General features: G+C 37.9%; 1 protein-coding gene across 4 annotated transcripts in view; it reads right to left on the bottom strand.

The window, feature by feature from the left end:
* PDE1A (phosphodiesterase 1A) overlaps nt 1–20,514 on the bottom strand; it is a 259,091-nt gene that overhangs the window by 51,228 nt on the left and 187,349 nt on the right. For all 4 annotated transcript variants that reach the window (XM_059703921.1, XM_059703924.1, XM_059703923.1 and 1 more), the window contains 4 exons: nt 11,837–12,019; nt 6,209–6,275; nt 3,081–3,197; nt 1,088–1,228 (listed from right to left, as the gene is read on the bottom strand). In XM_059703921.1, the coding sequence (XP_059559904.1) occupies nt 1,088–1,228; nt 3,081–3,197; nt 6,209–6,275; nt 11,837–12,019 (508 nt within the window). The remainder of the gene's footprint in view (nt 1–1,087; nt 1,229–3,080; nt 3,198–6,208; nt 6,276–11,836; nt 12,020–20,514) is intronic.

The raw sequence follows: 20,514 nt of genomic DNA, 5'->3' as shown, positions 1-20,514 counted from the left end.
GCATTTTGGAGGCAAAGGAAGATGAAAAAGAAGAGACAATTTTTTAGTCATCACACGAGACACTATTGGATAAACCATAGCAAATGAATATGTGTATTAAACAACACCCTATAGTTTCTTGGGTGAAAATGAAATAATAATGAAAATTTTCTGTATACAATAAACTTGGAGAATTATGTAACTGTTACATGTTTTTAAGATCTCCAGGCCAACCTACTGTGTGTGGTTCTAGGGGCTCTGCATGGCACCAAGTTAGGAACACAGTCTCTGGTGGAGAAAGATGAGTATTGAGGTTCTCTAGACCCCCAAAGAGTAGTAGTTACATAGATCTGAGTGTCAGTGACCCTTGCCAATAGAAATGGTACAACTTCTGAATTCTAAAGAGGTAGACAATCGTATCCTGAGGTTGGTGGAAAATTCTCCTTATGTGCTTTTTGACTCCACTTCAGCCTAGGTTGATGCCCATGGAACCAAGAAGGTACTAAGATTTGGGGATTTCACATGGCCTGCACCCCTTTGAACCCACCCAATTTGGAACCTTCAGAAGAGCTGCTTCTCTCTTTTCACCTGGGACTCAAGCCTAAACTCTGAGACATTATAGAAACTCCAGGCAATCTCCTGGTTCCTATCATCTACTCCTTGTTGACCCAAAATTTGCATTGCTGAGTCATTTATTTGCTTATCTATTGATTCATTCGGTTGCAAAGAGGAGGAAGGATATTTTGGGAAAATTCACATGAATCAGTTCCCAAATACTCATTAGGATTTGATTGTGATTAGCAATGTATGTAAAAGAGAAAAGGCTGCTGAGGCAGTTTAGAAGAACACAATGATATAAGGGTAGAGCACTGTAGCTAACTTTCATTCCAAAGACTTTTTCTTTAGTTCACTTTTTTTTTTATTGATTACTATGGGAAAATGAATTTACAAACAAAAGTGTTCAATAGTCCGAATTTTGGAAAACTCACAGTATATTTTCATTTGCCTCTGGGTATCCTTTTTTCACTAAGTTAAAATACTTTTTGGGAAATGAATGTTATGGATTATTCATTAAACCAACAAACTTCAGTTACAAAGCCGTTCTTACCATGATACCTGTATGAAGCATTATGCAATGCACAGTTTGAGTCACATCAGCTGCATGGATCAGATTGTGATAAGGATTTTTGTACTTGCTGTAACCAACTTCTAAAGCTTCTGCAAAGGCAATTAGGCAAGAAACAGGAATCTGTGGAAAGTAATAATTATGATTATATTTTACCAAAAGAGCAGCTTTAAATCAACATGAACACAACAATTTTAGGGAGAGAGCACATTAGTGAGTTAGATTCTTGAAGTTCAATGTGGGCTATTCTGAAAAACTGCTTCATCAACCTGTTGGCTTTCAATCCTGAGAAGGATTGTAACCCCCCAAGGGTTTAACTAAGATGAAATGGCAGTCTTACCCATACTGTTGTCTTTAAATGTTTATATCTTCCAGTGTCAAGTCAGAAAGCTAGTTCTTAAAAGGGTAGAATTTATCTATTAGAATTGGTGAAGTCTAGTTTTTCCATTCGTAATACTGTCTCAACATAATTAGCTAGTTTATTAACATGAATGATAGAAAAAGAGCAAAGGGGAGGCCAGATATTATAAACATGGTCACCAGGAAGCTACAGCTTCACACCCCACGGAACCAGAGCATTGTCCCTCCAAGGCAGTGGTTCTCAACCTTCCTAATGCCGTGACCCTTTAATACAGTTCTTCATGTTGTGGTGACCCCCAATTTCATTGTTACAAATTGAACATAATTAAAGCATATTGATTAATCACAAAAACAATATGTAATTATATATGTGTTTTCCGATGTCTTAGGAGACCCCTGTGGAAGGGTTGTTCAACCCCCAAAGGGGTTGAGACCCACAGGTTGAGAACTGCTGCTCCAAGGGGATTAACACCTCTCCCTCACCCCCTCCTGGGGGACATAGGACATGAGCGGTAAAGTTGGGTTGCCAGAGGAGAGGTACTTGCCTGTCAGTCTAACCTGGGAAATAGATAATGAGCTAGGGGGCAGAGCTACTGCAAGCCTGTGAAATCTGGGTTAATTGGTTAAACTCCCAGTTATAATCCCCGGAAAAAGAATTCTCTCTCTCTTGCTTTGTTCCTGCTCCCTTGCACTCTCTTGCTCCTTGACCTGCACTCACCCGCCATGTGGCCTTCAACAGCTGCATTGGCCCTGTGGACCCCACACGCAATGGACTGCAGCTGAGAACACAAGCTAAGCTAGCCAGATGCTAAACTGGACTGTGCTTTCATATGGAGTGGAACCTCTGGGCAGTGGCTTTAATCCCAGCTCCAATGAAGCCAAGGTTGGACTTTTTCCATGGTGAGACAGAGGAAGATGGGATCTTGGAAGGGAACCCCTTTAATTTTACATCATCAATAAAGCTTTCCATAATATCCCAACTTCCCATAGGGGCCTCAGAAAATTCCTTTTCCCATGGCACCCCAAGAACTCCACTTCCACCAGTACCAGGTAGGTACACAAGAGCACCCCACTGATGGCAAAACAAGACATTAAAATAAATGTCCTCCCAGTACCTTCCAGCTCTAAAAATAGCATGATTCCATACATAATGATGAAAGGTACAGCAGAATGCTCAGAAATTTAATTTAGTAATTAAATCAAACCTGTTGTTTAAAATGGCTCTAAATGAAGTAAATTAGAAGCCCTTTCGTTTTAGTTGAGGAAAGGTTGACAATAAAGGTTCTTTCTGTGTCTCAGGATCACAGAAGATCATATTTCTTTAAAACATAGCTTTCAATCTCTACATGGCTGCCTGTGAGTAATTCTGGTGGATGTTGGTATGTCATTGGAATGAGATTATAATGGATTCATGATATCCAAGTGGATATATAGTTATGTCAGTGAGTAGGGGAGGATGGCTATCTCAGGTGATGAACTCCTCCCCCTAGCTCTCTGACCTGTCAACTAGAAACATGGTAAAGTGCACTGGTTAAACGACTCAATGTTCTGCATTTTCTCTGTTATTCAAATAACTAATTCTAAGAGCAATTCCCTTTTATTCCATGTTTCTGACCTTGAAACGGTTGATAAGATCATATCTGGTAAACAGTTCATAAATCATAAACTTCAGGCTATGTTCTCCACTTGCTTCATTTAAGGCAAATACATCAAAAGACCACTTGTCAACTTCCTGTAGAAAAAAAGAGTAAATACTTCAGGTGGCAAATTCATACAGTTTTGTTTCTTTCTATGAAAAATTATAGGAAAGATCAGGCATTATACATCCAGCCAGCCAGATTTCAAATCAGCACATTAGACTATATTTTTACCAGTGTCTGATATGACAAGACCACTTAGTGTCTATGGTTCACAAAAGTGAGGCCATAAGGCTTAATGGAGGGGTAAGATTGTCTCCTTGATCCCAAGGTAATCAAAAGGTGCAATAAGCCTGAGAACACTGTAATACTTGTCTGATCCTAAATCTTGCTCCAAATTTATGCCTAAATTAATTTCCCCAGGGTGGGCCTCATCTTGCAGGTTATGTAGGTGATGTTAATTGAGGGGTAAAGGGAAGACAGCTCAAATTTCTCTTTCCCACCCACCTACCTGCTACGTTGCTTGAAATTCCACCATAGGATTTAGTAATTTGGTTTAAATCTTTGATATTTTTTTTATCTTCTTTTCAAATGCAAGTATATGCTCCCTTATTACCCACTCTAACCTCAGCGGGTTCATTTATACTTTCCTCCAGGGAAAGATGGGAAGATAAAGGAAGTGGGTCTTTTGATTGAGGAGGAGGATGGTAATTTTGGCATTTCAGGCAATTCCCTCAGGAAGGAAGAGGGAAAGAGGTATTCTAGGAAAGCGCCGCTTGGTGCTGCCTGGTTTTGCTTAAGGTAATTCCAGGGCAAAAAACTTGAAATGGCCTTGTAGCAGGTGACATCAGTCCCATATATCCCGAGGGAACTTTCAATGTTAAGTTTGAGCTCCAGCACCGAAGCTCAAACTTTAAATAAATCACTGAAATTAAGAAACCTAAAGAAATGCAGCAAAGTCAGTCCTAATGATTATCAGAAACTATTAGCCAAGAAGGTCTGATTACATACACTGCAGGGTTAACATTAGTAAGTAAGCGGACAACCTTAAATCTAGGCATCAGGTTTGAATCTGAGCAGGCGATGTTTAGAGCTTCACTCACCTAGCACATTCTATGGAGGCCAACTGCGTGCTGCATCTCACATGCTGAAGCTAATCTAAAACATCTGATAAAAAGCATTCAAACAGTCTCCTTTAAACTTAGTTCCTTTGAAACATAGCAATAACTTCAAATGGTCCTTTGAATCACTTGGAAACACCAATGAAATATTTACTGAACTGCTTGTGTACCTTTGTTAAATTCCTTGCATTTGGCCCTAAGTTGATCCCTAAACACTTGCTTTATCTGTTTGTCAGTTGCAAGTCTCTAAAAGTTCTATTAGAAGGCATTTTACCATCAGTAAAGCTCAAAGGAGGCCAACAAATCTTTTATCAAATTCCAAAGCCAACACAGAAGAATTAGTTCAGACCCTTACAAGGCTGCTGTTTACAGTTCCCACTAGGGGTTTCCCACTGGGTAAAAGGTTAGTTCTCCATTTCTTGGGGATTTTTCATCAACAATGATGATTACCTTTGTAAACTAATGCAGATGCTTGGCTTTGACTTGTCAGATTGAGAACAAAGAAAATAAGGAGGTATTTCAGGAAATAATAATTATTTAAGTAAAATATTCTTTAATAGTTCCTATGTTTTTGTATATTTTAGAAAAACATTTACATTCTCTCATACTTAAATATTTTGTGAGTTGGTTTCTAAGCAAAGGTTCTAAAAATAAATAATATACTTTCCCATAGTTGAGGAAATAAAAATCTCTCAAGAGCTGAGTAATTAATATCCTATAATGTGACATTTCAGCTACACAATAATTGCTATATCAGAATTCAGAAACATAAAGATAAAAAAGCATCTAAGAAAAACAAGCTATCTTTTTAAATTAATAAGATTAAAATCTAATATGTAGCAAAGGAAAACCAAATGCAAGGGGTTACAGAAAAGGAAATCAAATGGCAAAAGAAAGCAATATAAATTTAAGCTAGTAAAGTAGTTTAATACATCTTTTAATTCTTGGTTAGTTCAGGAAAACCACCGTAAGACTTAGAGAAGACAAAGTTGAAATTATTCCACCCAAATTAAGTGATAGAAAAAAATAAGGAATGTTGAATTATGAGCTTTCAAAATGCTGCTGTGGCCGAAACCGGTTTGGCTCAGTGGATAGAGCGTCGGCCTGCGGACTGGAGGGTCCCAGGTTCGATTCTGGTCAAGGGCATGTACCTGGGTTGCGGGCACTTCCCCAGTGGGGGATGTGCAGGAGGCAGCTGATCGATGTTTCTCTCTCATCGATGTTTCTGACTCTCTGTCTCTCTCCCTTCCTCTCTGTAAAAAATCAATAAAATATATTTAAAAAAAAATGCTGCTGTGGAAATAATGGCTAGGAACAGTACACACACACACACACACACACACACACACGCACACACACACACACACACACACACACTGGAGAGAAGTAAATGAGCCAAAACCTTTCCTCTTCAGAGTTATGACACATTAGTATTTCTAACACATTAAGTATTTTAACACTGCAATTGGATCTCAGACTAGGGCAGCCATAGGAAAAGAAGAAACAAGAAAGATAGATTTTTTTTGTTGTTTTCTTTCTTAATTTTCTTACTTTTTATAAATTTTTTCAGACCTAAAATTCTGGACAATTTTATTCCATATACGTTTTTTGACTGAAACATCTTTTTATAATGCATTCAACTTTTCTTTAACATATACAAAACCAAATCTGTATATTCTGACAAGTCCTGGTGCTGTCAAAATTGAATTCAAGATCCATGTAAATAAAGCATAGGGAAAAAAATCACACATGTGTGCTCACACATGCATATGCATTGATATAGTTTGTTAGTGAAAATCAATCCTCAATTAAGTCTAAAATGAGTCATAATTTGGAACACATGACATTCTGTAAAATGGTTAAAATATCTTTTACATACCAATACGTAAGATGCAACAAAGACCTATTTTCATTTCCTCTGACAATTTTAAGAAGATTTAAAAACATAACTATTTGGAAAACTAAAATAATTGAAATTATTTCACCTTTAATGTTACTATGACAGCTTCTGGATATGCCAAACCAACCATGTGATAGGACTTTCTGTACATCCTAAAAAAGAAAAATAAGTATGTATATACACATATGTATCACTTACTCAATATAAATATAAGGGGAAAGATTACTTTCAACTAGTTCGCCTTTTATCGTTAGTTACAGGCTTCCTTTGTGACAACAATGAAATAACTACAGTCATCCTTTATTAAGCTCTACAATGTGACAGGTGCTAATACTATTTTGTTTACTTACAACCACAATCTGAAGTCCTATTGATTTTAGTTTCCAGGTAAAGACATCTTTGCCTTAACTTCATCTTATTAAAAGAGACTGTCTTTTGGGTATGCAACAATAACACTTTCTAGCATGTCACCATATCACTGACAGCAGAATATTCTTGTTTTATGTCCATTTATGTACCAAAAACTTCAGTGTGGAGGTTGAATGTCATTAAAATAGCTCATATATTTTTTTCCACAAAATGGAAATTATAGAATGGAATGTGTAGTATCAGAAAAATGTGCACAGTTTTCTTTTTTTTAAGTTTAGAATATCGGGGAAAACAATATTGACAAAAATTGTTTAAGGTTGTTCAAATTGTCATTTAACATCATTTACAAAAGTTATCCAGAAAGAACAAAGTTATTTCTATTTTTATAATAGTATAAATAATAAAAATATTTTTATTAATCAGTAATTTGTTGGATTTTCCATCTTTCATTGGGCAACCAAGATGTCCATCAAAAACCAAATTAGACAAAACCATAATTTAATAATTATATCATTAATTTATATTAGGGTTCAATATAAGAAAAAGTAATTTGAAAAAAAATATTCTGCATCTTCTATAAAACCACTATGGAAAATATCAATCTTCTTATTTAATTTACATTATATTAAAAATCCTTAAGACATATTACCCATTTTCTATGTAAAATCTATCTTTTTTAAAAGATCATAGAAGTTGAGTCATTTATCATGTTTTCCTTTTAAATCTTGACTTTCTTGAATATCAGAATTAAAATATTGTTTATATTTATATCTACCCTAGGCTTTCTTGATAGAGCAACCTGCATTTCATGACAGAGATGTTACCTTATTTTCAAGTTACATTTGTTGTAAATGACTTTAACTAATTTTTGAATGTAGGTGATTAGTTATAATAAAAATATTATCTGTATACTCTATTCTGTTGGGAGATTTCAGAATAGTTTATAAGTAAAATTACACTAATTGCTCCATTAAGCAGGGATAATTATTCAAATCTTGCAGGGCAAGGAAACTACTAACTACACTATAAAAGAGCCAGAAAATAATTATTGTCAATAATATTTATGAGGGTTGTTTTTCCTAAAGAAACAAATAGTTTTTTCTATCTATTTTTCTAGTCATCATTACAAAAAAAAAAAAGTTAAAGTACAGGAGAAATGAAAGGGTGATAGACCAGGAAAAAAAAGGTCAATATAAAAATCAATAAGAATAAGAATTTTTACAAATTAAGTAACATTAAAACAGTTTGACCTAATGGCATAAAAGGCATCATGATGTAGCAAAGAGAACACACGCTTTGAATAGCTTGTTAGCCACTCACTAGCTGTGTGCCTTTGGAAAACTATTTAATGTCACTCACCTGTAAAATGAGAATAACTATAAGATTTCTGTGAAGAGTACATACTATAAATGCCTAGCATAATATAATAAGTACTCGATATAAGAAAGTCATCATTATTATTAATATTGTTATTCTGCAGCAAATACCCTTGATTCCAATGCTTACCATTCTTTAGGGCTCCCTGGGCTCAGTGGGAACTCTGGTGCTATTACATTTCTTAGACTTACAATAGGTTAAGAAATAAATATCAGTATAGATTCTCATTATATGAAATGTAAAGGATACAAAAATGAGGATCCCCCCTCCAAATTGATAGAGAAAATTTCCCATTGTCATTTTCTAACCCTATAATTGAAAATAAAATGTTGAGATAAAAAGTGAGAAATAGGAAATCGAGATAACTCATCCTGGAATCAGAATGAGTGTGGGAGAAGATGGATGCAGTTGCCTCACACTTGAGTAAGTAGTTTATATATTGCAAGTTGCTGAAAAAGAATAATGAATTTCCTGGGCTCTTACAAGTGACAAAAGTCCAGTTGGAAATACAGTGGATTATTTTTGAAAGTTTTGACTATAGTTACAAAATATAAGTCAAACCTTAAAACACAACTATTTATGCCAGACACTGTGTTAGGGACCAGATTTTTTAGTGGCGAATAAGAAAAATATAGTTGCTACTTTCATGAGATTTAGTCAGTGGTGGAGAGGAAAAATGAATAAGAAACAAGATATAATTACAGCGGGAAGTGCTATGAGGTAAACCACTGGTTGGGGCAGAGAAAGTAATGAACAGCACACAGAGTGATCTGGAAGGATAAAAAGGGCCAGCTAAAACGGTCAAAGGGTGGGGAAATCATTTCCGAAAGAGGAAATATCAGGATTAAGGGCCTCAAGGAAGAAAGGAGTTTAGGGATGTTCACGGAGTTGAAACCAGACTGGTATAGATACTCAGTCAAGCAGGTAAAAAAGAATTGGGGGGCGGGGGGTTGCTAATCCTGCAAAGCCACCATACAAAAATTCTCTAATAGCAAGTGAAAAGGAAAACCCACAGGTACTAGTAAGGTTCAGAGGGACAGGAACCAATTTATATTCTAAAACAGCACAGTAGGATGACTTATTTGGAGAAGGCAAGCGAGGAAGAGGGGAGCCCAGTTCAGAAGCTATTGCCATGCTCCTGATGGCAGGTGGCGAAGGCTCCCGTTGGAGCTGGGAGAGGAGGTGAGACAGTGAGCAGACTCGGGGTACACGTGGGTAAGTGAATAGCCAGGACTTGCGGAGACACTGAATTTGGGGAAGACGCTTGAGAGAAGGCTCAAGCAGACTTTCTAACCTTCAAAATCAAAGATTATTATTTTTGAAAACTCAAGATAAGCACATCCCACTACTTTTATGCATTTACTAGTGGGAATTCAAGGGTAAGAAAAAGATTTTATTTCTAAATGTTTGTAGCACATTGCTTACTTCAAGACTGCTTACTAATTTAGTGATCTTAAGTACACTTTAATATTTCCATAGGCTATTAAATATGTTGAATAGCACAAGAAAATTACCATGTCAATATATTTTATAGAATTCTTCTTAATCTTCTGAATGGAAATGGAAATTTATTTGATTTACATTCACAGTTTGTATTTCTTTTCAGTTTGCCAAGTTCTGTAACATTTTCTTTAAAAAGACAAAATATGCATTGCTTCAGTAAATCAAAACAGTCTGTGATTCTCTCACTGACTTTCTGAACTACTATTTATTTTGAATTTGATGTTATGAAAAAAATCAATAACTATCACACACTTGCCTAAGTTGTTTTAAAATGAGGAATATTGTTATAGAAATTCTTTCTCTCCAGTCCTGTCTCCCTGTTTCAGATTCTGGTCCCACCGAGGCAGGGTTGGGACCAGTTTATGTGCGAAGGGTGCGTGCATGTGTGTGTGTGTGTGTGTGTGTGTGTGTGTGTGGCGGGGCGGGGGTGGGGTGGGGATCACCTCACCAGACTAATCAAATTGCTCATTATGATGATTGTTTTATCAAAGCCAATTAGATATGATAAAGAAATACTCAAAATAATTTGAGTAGTCACTGAGTGGTTTTTATTATGGGTAACACAGGCACAAGCCAAGATCCTAGAAACTTTACGTGCGTAGTTTTATTTTTAAGTCACATTGAATACTTCCTTTTTAAAAAATTATTTTCCAATTACAGTTTATATTCAGTATTATTTTGTATTAGTTTCAGGTGACACGTTGAATATTCTTTGCAATGCATTCTCATTTTCATTTTTAGAAGCCCAAGTCTATTTCCCATTCTTCCCTTAACAGAAGAAAATTAAAGTTCATACTGTTCATTAGAGGTAATGGCTAGAGGTGTCAGAAGATTTAAAATGATATTATTTCCCTTAAATTTAATTTTAAGTACATTGACAAACAAATTTCTCTGTTCCTCGGTTTTATTTGTCTCAAAACTGTTAAAATAAATTTTTTATATAGAAATTAAAACAATGTAATTGTTTTTTATTCTAAAGAATTTCTAAGAACTAGTTTTCAACATGGTTAGTTGTAACATGTCTATTTCAAGTCTTTTCGTACTTTTAGTGTTGAAACATCTTGTTTCCCAGACAGAAAAGTACGTTGTGTTTTTAAGGGCTAACAGAATGTAACATGGGGTCATATTAACATGTATTCCACATGAGAAACTTGATGATTTGATTCAGTGCTTCTAGGAGCCATCACGTATTCCTTGCTTCAGTGACAGAAATGTTAAAAAAAAAATACACAAAATTCTTCCAAGGTGGACAGAGAGAGCTTTCCTCCTATAACGAGAAGAGAATGGTCTTCTCTCTTTAGTGCAGAGAGAGCCCTGCTTGATTTTGGTGTGTAGTGTAGAATTTATTGTATGAGGTGTTACAATTTATTCAGGTAAAATTCGTTGTATGGCATATGAATGTGTTATAATTGTTTTTAAACAGTTATTCACAAAAGTTCATTCAAAAGCCAAAAGCCTTTGCCTTTAGTCTTTATGTCAATTGCCGGGGTCCAGCCCCAGTGGGTCCAGGGGTTCCCAAAGGTGTGGACGGAGTCGGCGAAGAAGGAACGATACAGAGATAGCGTTCAGTTGATCATCATAGCCGGGTTCGCTTGTCAGGGTCTCCAGCCAGGTTCTGTACAGGTACTCCAGTCAGGTTCAGTGTCCAGGTTCCAGTCAGGTTCTCCTGCCAATCTCTGTAGTCAGGTTCAGTCCAGGATCCCTTGCCATGTTCTCCCGCTAGGCTCTGTCTCTAGGCTCCGAGGCCAGTCCCTCTCCAGGATCCTCCGGCATGCTCTCTCCAGCGAAGTTCTTCTGTCTCTAGAGAACGTTCTGTGTAGGTTCTGTGCCTAGGCTCTGTCTCTCTTGGTCCTGTCTTCCAAGCCCTGTGTTCTCGATTCTGTGTTCTGAATTCTGTCTCCTGAGTTCTGAGTGTTTCTGTCTTGTTACAACTGTATTTATACCAGTTGATTCAATCCTATCAATCTCTATTACAAAGGTTAGGGCGTTTCTTATCTCCATTCCAGGGAGAAAAGATTATGTAGTTTAAGCATGATTGTTCGTAGTTAAAGGGATTAATTACCCGCCTGGCACTTAGTTGAGGGGTTTTATTCCCTCCCTAACTTCAGGGGAAAATCCCTACCTGGGGAAAACAACCTTTCTCAGAGACCTTGGTTAAAACACATAGTGCCAAGAAGGTGAACAAACATATTAAGAACAGTATGCCATATATGCCAGGTCCCTTGAAACAGCAAGGATGGACCGGCTCCCGGCAGTCAATTTAAAATAAATAAAAAGAATAATCTAGGATAGGAAAATTTTGGTATAGGTAAGTTCCTCATAAGTCCTAAGTCTGTTCATTGTAGGGATACTTATGATTGCGGTTTCCCTCAGTAAGTAATATATAGGCTCCCATAACTTCGAAAGTGTAGGTATAGTTTCTGCCTTTTGAATTTTGTCTTGAGATACCAGAAATTTCACATACCTTTCCACAAAAATCCCAGCTTGAACAGCATGCACAATGCTCCGAAACTTTGGCTTTTCCTCGGATTTCTTTTTCATCATCCCCATTTTTCGTGTAAAGGTAGAAGCCAGCCAGTCCCGGACTTCCAGTGGGACTGAATCTGACTGAATGTCACTGAGCTCATCGTCGGTATCCAGCAGTCTCCTACAAAAATGTATACAGATGAAAACTTTAGGAACATTTAAGAAAATAACAATAAAATAAGCATTGCAATAGGATTTAAATACACAAATCCCTTTCTGATCATTCCTTAATATGAACTACCTAAAACAAGAAAAAGGATTGGGTTAATATTTGGAAAGCTCTGAATTTCTCAAATTGGTAATTTTCTTAAGGTAAGACTAATGGACTTGAGCATTTCCACATTCCCGATCATTTAAGAGCAATGATACAAGTCTGGAGATACCAGCCTGCTAATATTAATATTCTAATGGTGAGTAAAATTAAGATGAGATGGGAAAGAAAGGCTTTAAACAGGTGTCTACTAGTAAAGGAAGGAACTGGAATAGAAAAGAGGGATAGAAGCCATCAAAGTCGTCTTATATTTAATACCTACAGTACAGATGGTACATACTATGTCAATAATGGCCTTTGAGTTTACAAATGTCATTCACGTGTGCTATTTCACTTGCTTTAGGTATCTTTAAATTTTAGGAAAATAATAAGTACTCTAAAAGATATTAATTCAATATCAACATCACAGATTTAAGAAGTGAAAAAGTAAAAACAAATTATTTAAAAACTCATTTTAGGTGACGGAACCAGTGGAAGTGGAAGAGGAACTCCTCTAGCTGTGAGCAAATGCTTGTGCAGGGTGGAGCTCTGAGGGCTTTCGAACTGCTGGCTGAGAACCCCCTGAGTGAGAGAGGAGGTGAACAGGACTGAGAGCACTGCCCTCTCCGATATAAGTTCCAGATGCACCACATTGACCAGACTGATGACTTTCTGGCCCTATGTCCTAAACTCATACAGCAGTCAATAAGGCTGGTCAGCCCCAGTGACCCAGAACTTCCTAAATGTCTCAACCAGCAAGAGACAAAAGGCTCCCCACAAAATATAAAACCAGCTTTGCAGAGCAACCGGGCTTCGCCTCCAGGAAGAACACAGGCCAGCTCTGCCTGTCACTTGATTCGGTTATTTCCTTGTCAGTGCACCAATTTAATAACCTAGAGCTATTTTGGGCACATGTTAGATTTGACCTTTGGGTTCTATTTGCTTTGGTAAATCTCTTTGCACAGAGTGAGGCCTAAAGATTATGAGTCGGTGGAAGGAAGGTAGCCAGAAATGACAGCCAGAAATTATCCAGAACAAGTCACACACCATCTTGCGAGGACAGGGACCAAGGCAAGGGCAGAAGAGAAGGCAGCCCACCTACCACTACCAAAAAGAAGCTCAAAAGATTATGTCACCTTTTCGATGTGTTGCCCATTTTCTAAAAACTCTCAGAGGACCGTCATTTGCAAATATTCATTTCTCATGGTATTAACCATGAAAGCATTTATGAAATAACGTATGAAAAATATACCCGATTTACATGTGGGAGTTACAAAACTGCATGTATACATATGAAAATAAGAAGATTTACATCGTTGGAAGTTAATAGTGGTTAATACTTACTGTATGTCATTTTCAATTTTCTTTCGGGCCTTAAGTTTGGATGATTTTGACTTAGCCTTAATACACGGACATTGTAATTCAAAGGAACATATGTTTTTTCTCCTTCTGCACATTTTAAATCAGATTCCTTAGCCACTTGAAGCAAGAGAGTACACAGCATGGCTTGAAAATTTCAGGGCTTATGCCATTTCTATGATTTCTTATGCAGTTGTCACATAACAGCTCTGAGCGGAGCATGTGGAATGAGGACCATTGTACTGTCATACTGTGATGTCACCGTGCTCCAAGCATTCTAGAGCTGCCTTGTTTTATCCACTGTTGAGTGACAGACACATAGTAAGGCTGTCACTTACTCCTTTGACATTGATTACTTTATGGCTACGTGTCCTAAACTCATAAATTGTTCTAGCCAGATGGCCAAACATGGCAACAATCAGCATATTGAAGTGAGAGTTCACATAGGGATGTGGTGCTCAGGGGTCTGGCAATCCTTAGTCATGAGGCATGATGTCATGCACTGAGAAGGAAAGAGCCTATAATCTCAGGGGGAATGAGTGACAGGGATTAATTAGTGGATATGGGGATACAGGAAGACCGTGTGTAAAGAGAAAAACATGGAATATGCTATTTTATAACTAAAAAGGCAAATCTGGAAAAAAGCAACAAATAGCTCCGTGAAGGCCAGCTTACATGTTAACATGGCTAGGTTATAGGCCCCAGCTGTTTGGTCAAATGGCAGTCTAGATGTTGCTGTGAGGTACAGTTTAGGTGTGATTAATATTTAAGTCATAGACTTTGAGTAAAGCAGCTGACGCTCCATAATGTGAGCGGGCCTTATTCAATCACATGAAGGCCTTAAGATTTTTTTTTTTTTATTGCTTAAAGTATTACAAAGGGTATTACATATGTGTCCATTTTATCCCCCCCGCCCTAGACAGTCCCCTAGCCTCCCCTATCACCCCGTGTCTTATGTCCATTGGTTATGCTTATATGCATGCATACAAGTCCTTTAGTTGATCTCTTACCCCCCTACCTCCGGCCCCCCAGCCCTCCCCGGCCTTCCCGCTGCAGTTTGACAATCTGTTTGAGGCAGCTCTGCCTCTGTATCTATTATTGTTCAAAAGTTTATAATGGTCTCTATTGTCCATGAATGAGTGAGATCATGTGGTATTTTTCCTTTATTGACTGGCTTATTTCACTTAGCATAATGCTCTCCAGTTCCATCCATGACGTTGCAAATGGTAAGAGTTCCTTCCTTTTTACAGCAGCATAGTATTCCATCGTGTAGATGTACCACAGTTTTCTAATCCATTCATCTACTGATGGGCACTTAGGCTGTTTCCAGATCTTAGCTATGGTGAATTGTGCTGCTATGAACATAGGGGTGCATATATCCTTTCTGATTGGTGTTTCTGGTTTCTTGGGATATATTCCTAGAAGTGGGATCACAGGGTCAAATGGGAGTTCCATTTTCAGTTTTTTAAGGAAACTCCATACTGTCTTCCATAGTGGCTGCACCAGTCTGCATTCCCACCAGCAGTGCACAAGTGTTCCTTTTTCTCCACATCCTCTCCAGCACTTGTCGTTTGTTGATTTGTTGATGATAGCCCGTCTGACAGGTGTGAGATGGTACCTCATTGCTGTTTTGATTTGCATCTCTTGGATGATTAGTGACTTTGAGCATGTTTTCATATGTCTCTTGGCTTTCTGGATGTCCTCTTTTGAAAGGTGTCTATTTAGGTCCTTTGCCCATTTTTTGATTGGATTGTTTATCTTTCTTTTGTTAAGTTGTATGAGTTCCCTATAAATTTTGGAGATTAGGCCCTTATCAGATATGTCATTGGCAAATATGTTTTCCCACACAGTGGGTTTTCTCGTTGTTTTGTTGATGGTTTCTTTTGCTGTGCAGAAGCTTTTTATTTTGATGTAGTCCCATTTGTTCATTTTTTCTTTAGTTTCAAGTGCCCTAGGAGCTGTATCAGTGAAGAAATTGCTTCGGCATATGTCTGAGATTTTGTTGCCTTTGGATTCTTCTAGAATTTTTATGGTTTCCCGACGTACATTTAAGTCCTGTATCCATTTTGAGTTTATTTTTGTGTATGGTGTAAGTTGGTGGTCTAGTTTCATTTTCTTGCATATATCTGTCCAATTTTCCCAACACCATTTATTGAAGAGACTATCTTGGCTCCATTGTATGTTCTTGCCTCCTTTGTCAAATATTAATTGAGCATATTGGTTCGGGCCGATTTCTGGGGTCTCTATTCTATTCCATTGATCTATATGCCTATTCTTGTGCCAGTACCAGGCAGTTTTGAGAACAGTGGCTTTGTAATACAACTTGATATCTGGTATTGAGATCCCACCTACTTTGTTCTTTTTCAGGATTGCTGCAGCTATTCGGGGTCTTTTTTTAATCCAGATGAATTTTTGGAGAGTTCGTTCTAGATCTCTGAAGTATGCCGTTGGTATTTTAATGGGAAGTGCGTTGAATTTATAGATTGCTTTGGGTAGTATGGACATTTTAATGATGTTGATTCTACCAATCCATGAACACGGTATGTTCTTCCATCTGTTTATGTCTTCCTCTATATCTTTTTTCAACGTCCTGTAGTTTTCTGAGTAGAGGTCTTTTACCTCTTTAGTTAAGTTTATTCCTAGGTAGCTTAATTTTTTTGGTGCAATGGTAAACGGGATTGTTTTTATAATCTCTCTGTCTGAAAGTTCACTATTGGTGTATAGAAATGCTTCAGATTTCTTGGGGTTAATTTTGTATGCTGCTACATTAAGGCCTTAAGATTTAAGAGATAAGAGGGAGGTCCCCCAAAGAGGAAGAAATTCTGGCTCCAGAACGCTTTCTGACTCAATATCGCAACATTACTCCTGCCAGAATGTCCAGCCAGTGTCGGCCTGCCCTGCAGATTTCCACTTTGCCAGCCCCCAACAGTCACACGAGCCAATTCTTTTTTTTTTTTAATTTCTTTATTGGTTAAGGTATTACAAATGTGTCCTCATCCTCCCATTAACCCCCAACCTCCCCCCACCCCGCACTCATACTCTCATCCCCCTGTTGTCCGTGTCCATTGGTTTGGCTTATATGCACGCATACAAGTCCTTTGGTTGATCTCTTCCCCTTACCCCCACCCTCCCCTGCTTTCCCTCTGGGGATTGATAGTCTGATCGCTGTTTCTCTGTCTTTGGGTCTGTCCCTGTTCATCAGTCTATGTTGTTCTCTGTATTCCGCAAATGAGTGAGATCATGTGGTATTTATCTTTCTCTGACTGGCTTATTTCACTTAGCATAATGCTCTCCAGTTCCATCCATGCTGTTGCAAATGGCAAGAATCCCTTCTTTTTTACCAGAGTGTAGTATTCCATTGTGTAGATGTATCACAGTTTTTTAATCCACTCATCTGCTGATGGGCACTTTGGCTGTTTCCAAAACTTAGCTATGGTGGATTGTGCTGCTATGAACATAGGGGTGCATATATCTTTTCTGATTGGTGTTTCTGGCTTCTTGGGATATATTCCTAGAAGTGGGATCACTGGGTCAAATGGGAGTTCCATTTTAAGTTTTTTGAGGAAACTCCATACTGTTCTCCACAGTGAGCCAATGCTTTAAAATAAATCTCGCTCCAGCCCTGACCGGTTTGGTTCAATGGATGGAGCGTTGCCCTGCGGACTGGGGGGTCCCAGGTTCGATTCTAGTCAAGGGCATGTACCTTGGTTGCGGGCGCATCCCCAGTGGGGAGTGTGCAGGAGGCAGCTGATCGATGTTTCTCTCTCATTGATGTTTCTGACTCTCTGTCCCTCTCCTTTCCTCTCTGTGGAAAATCAATGAAATATATTTAAAATAAATAAATAAATAAATAAATCTCGCTCCTTCTCTTCAGAGCCTTTAGGTCAATATAATATTATACATATTTTATATAAAACAAAGACTAAGAATCTTCTATCTATCTATCTAATCTATCTATCTATCTATCTATCTATCTATTAGTACTTATCAATCTACCTACCTATCTAGACAAAGAAAGAATATTTTCAACCTTCATGAACACTATGTGGTAACTGTCAGCATGGGTTATAAATCATATAGAAGATAAAGGCACAGCTTTGTATTACATTAATGTTCATTTAATAAAGCATATCAATCCTCATTCTGGTTTTAAATGATAAAATATCATTTGCAAGAGACTAAAATGTTTTTTTAATTGTTATTGACCTGAACTTCATACTGTCTTTTCATGGCTTAATAGCTCATTTCTTTTTATTGCTAAACTAGAGGCCTGGTGCACAAAATTTGTGCACTCATGAGTGGGGGGAGTGGGCCTAAACCGGCAGTCTGACATCCTTAGTGCTGCTGCGGAGGCCGGAGAGGCTTCCGCCACTGCCACTGTGCTCGCCAGCCATGAGCCCGGCTTCTGGCTGAGCAGCGCTCCCCCTGTGGGAGCACACTGACCACCAGGGGGCAGCTCCTGCATTGAGCATCACCCCCTGGTGGTCAGTGTGCATCATGTGACTGGTTGTTCCGCCATTTGGTCGACTTGCATATTAGCCTTTTATTATGTAGGATAATATTCTATTGTATGGATGTACTATATTTTGTTTATACACTCAACTATTAAAGAACACCTCGGTTGCTTTCAAGTTTGGGCAATTATGAATAAAGCTGTTATAAACATTTGTGCGCTGTTATTTCAACTCATTTGAGAAAATACTAAGGAGCACAATGGTTGGAACTTATGGTGTTTAGTTTTTTAAGAAACTTCCAAACTCTCTCCTAAAGTGGCTGTACCATTTTGCATTTCCACCAGCAATCAATGAGAGAGAGAGTGGCCAAGCCATCCTCATCTCTTGTTGGCCCACTGCAGTAGCATCCTCACTGGTCTCTCAGCTCTTGTCCTGACCCCCTTCAGTTTCTTCTTTCCTCTGCAGCCAGTATAACTCTTTTAAAGTATAAATCAGACCATGCTAATACCTGATCCACGAAATCCTACATAGCTCATCACAAGCTCTGTCTCCTCCTTCATCTCCTAACCAGTTCCCCGTCAGTCATTTTGCCCAAGCAACGCTGACCTCCTTGCTGAATGCAAACCTGCCAAGTTTGCTTCTGCTTCAGGGCTTTGCCCTTGCTGCTCCCTCTGCTTAGAATCTCTTATGGAATTTTTGTGGGGATCATTTCCTCACTGCTTTCAAGTAAAGAAGTCTCCCCTGAACCCCCTTCTCAAACAGTAAACACCCTTATTCCTTTTTATCCATAGCACTTACCATTACTTGAAGTCATGTCATATGCTTATTAGTTTGTTTATTCATTTTACGTTTCATCCACTGACTATAAAAACCTTGAGAACAGAGAGTTGTTCTGTTTTTGTGCATTGCTGCATCACCAGCAGCTACAACAGTGCATGGCATAGATTGTGGGACCAACATATACCTACTAAATGACTAGAAAATGTCTGAAAATATTTGCACTGAACTATTATAAATGATGAGCTTTAGGGAGTGGAGTGCGGATGGAGATGGTAGAAGAAGCTTTAGTGTTTAGAGTGCCGTGCTATTTGATTGATAAGCAGCAGCATGCTGGGAGTAGTCCACATTTGGCAATCATCTCTTCATTGCCTTCCACTTACTGTGCCCTTGAACAGTCCCTTTACAGTTTTTGAAGCAAGTTATGGGGAAACATACATTTGGCATGGAAAATATATTAAACATTTTTATAGCCTTTTGAATTATAGGTACAGGAATTTAAAAAATAGTATGTACCGTTTCCATGCCTTTAGCCAAGGACCTCAGTATTTCTGTTAAATAATAACTCTTTTATGCTCACATATAGAGTATGGTAAGAAATTCCTAATGAAGGAATAAATAAGGTGTAGCAGATTAAAATAATCATTCCAGTTTAGCAGGAAGAAAGTTGAAAGACAAGTGGATAAAACCTAAATTTAAATTAAAAAAAATAAACCAATACACCTACTGGTGCATTTCTCCTCCACCTCTTTCTTCTTCCTTATTTGTTTTCCTTTCCCTGGTACCTGCCTTCTACACTTTGTCCTTCCTCTGAGCACAAGATACTCTTCAAATTTCATTAGGCCATGTCAGATAGGGCAGGAACAAAAACTATGGAGTCAGTTTTAGTTAGAGAATTATCATTAATAATTTTCCTCTACATTTATCTAAGATGTGAAAATATCTGAATACTTAAATAAGATTATGTTACATGTAAAACTCATAAGACTATATAGTCTGCCCTTATTTTATTTTTGGAATAAATTTGTGCAAAGCTTGATAAAATGTGACATCAAATACTATAATGAATTTTGCTTTCAACACATCCAAAACCTTTATTGCCCTTCATCCAATATAATAGTGTTAGATGGCAGTGAGCATAATTCTTTACACTGCAGTGCTCTTAAAAAATTGAAGACTGGGTGTTTAAGAAATTAACAACATAAAAGAATCACTGGTGCGTTTTCCTTGGGAATTCTTAAAATGCACTACATAGAAAAGAATAATAAGGAGTATATGTATAAAATGTTATCACCGTTGACCTTGGAAAAATGCTTCTACTGGTGTTTGATGTAACTTTTTGTTTTAGTCCCAATGGAGTCAATACAGCATAAAGTGAGGGGTCCCTAACTATGAACTGTGTGTTTGTGGGGGGGGGGGGGGAGCAAGCTGTGAAAACTGACCCTGCATCCAATCAGCACTCAGCTGCTTCTTGGGAGATATTTATAGTCCAAATTTTCTCTCGAAATCAGATGACACAACTCCCAAAGGGCTTATATTTTGAACTAGAAAGTTTGTAGGGGAAGGGAATAAAGGAGGCAGCCACGGAAGGAGAGGTCATGGGATTTTGACTCTTACAATTATAACAGTGAAAATATTTCTTTTCACAGTGGACTCTTGGAAAATGATTACCCCTGTATCCACATGGTTATTTCCAGGCAATTGGTGCCCATACACACACCTATTACGTATTAAAATTCAATTGCTGAGTGCAAGTAGGAGAAACTAACCTCTCAA

The sequence above is a fragment of the Myotis daubentonii genome, chromosome 7 (genome assembly GCF_963259705.1).
Source record: "Myotis daubentonii chromosome 7, mMyoDau2.1, whole genome shotgun sequence".
Classification (NCBI taxonomy): domain Eukaryota; kingdom Metazoa; phylum Chordata; class Mammalia; order Chiroptera; family Vespertilionidae; genus Myotis; species Myotis daubentonii.
Note: the sequence above shows the minus strand (reverse complement) of the source record. Positions and strands in the feature narration are given on the sequence as shown.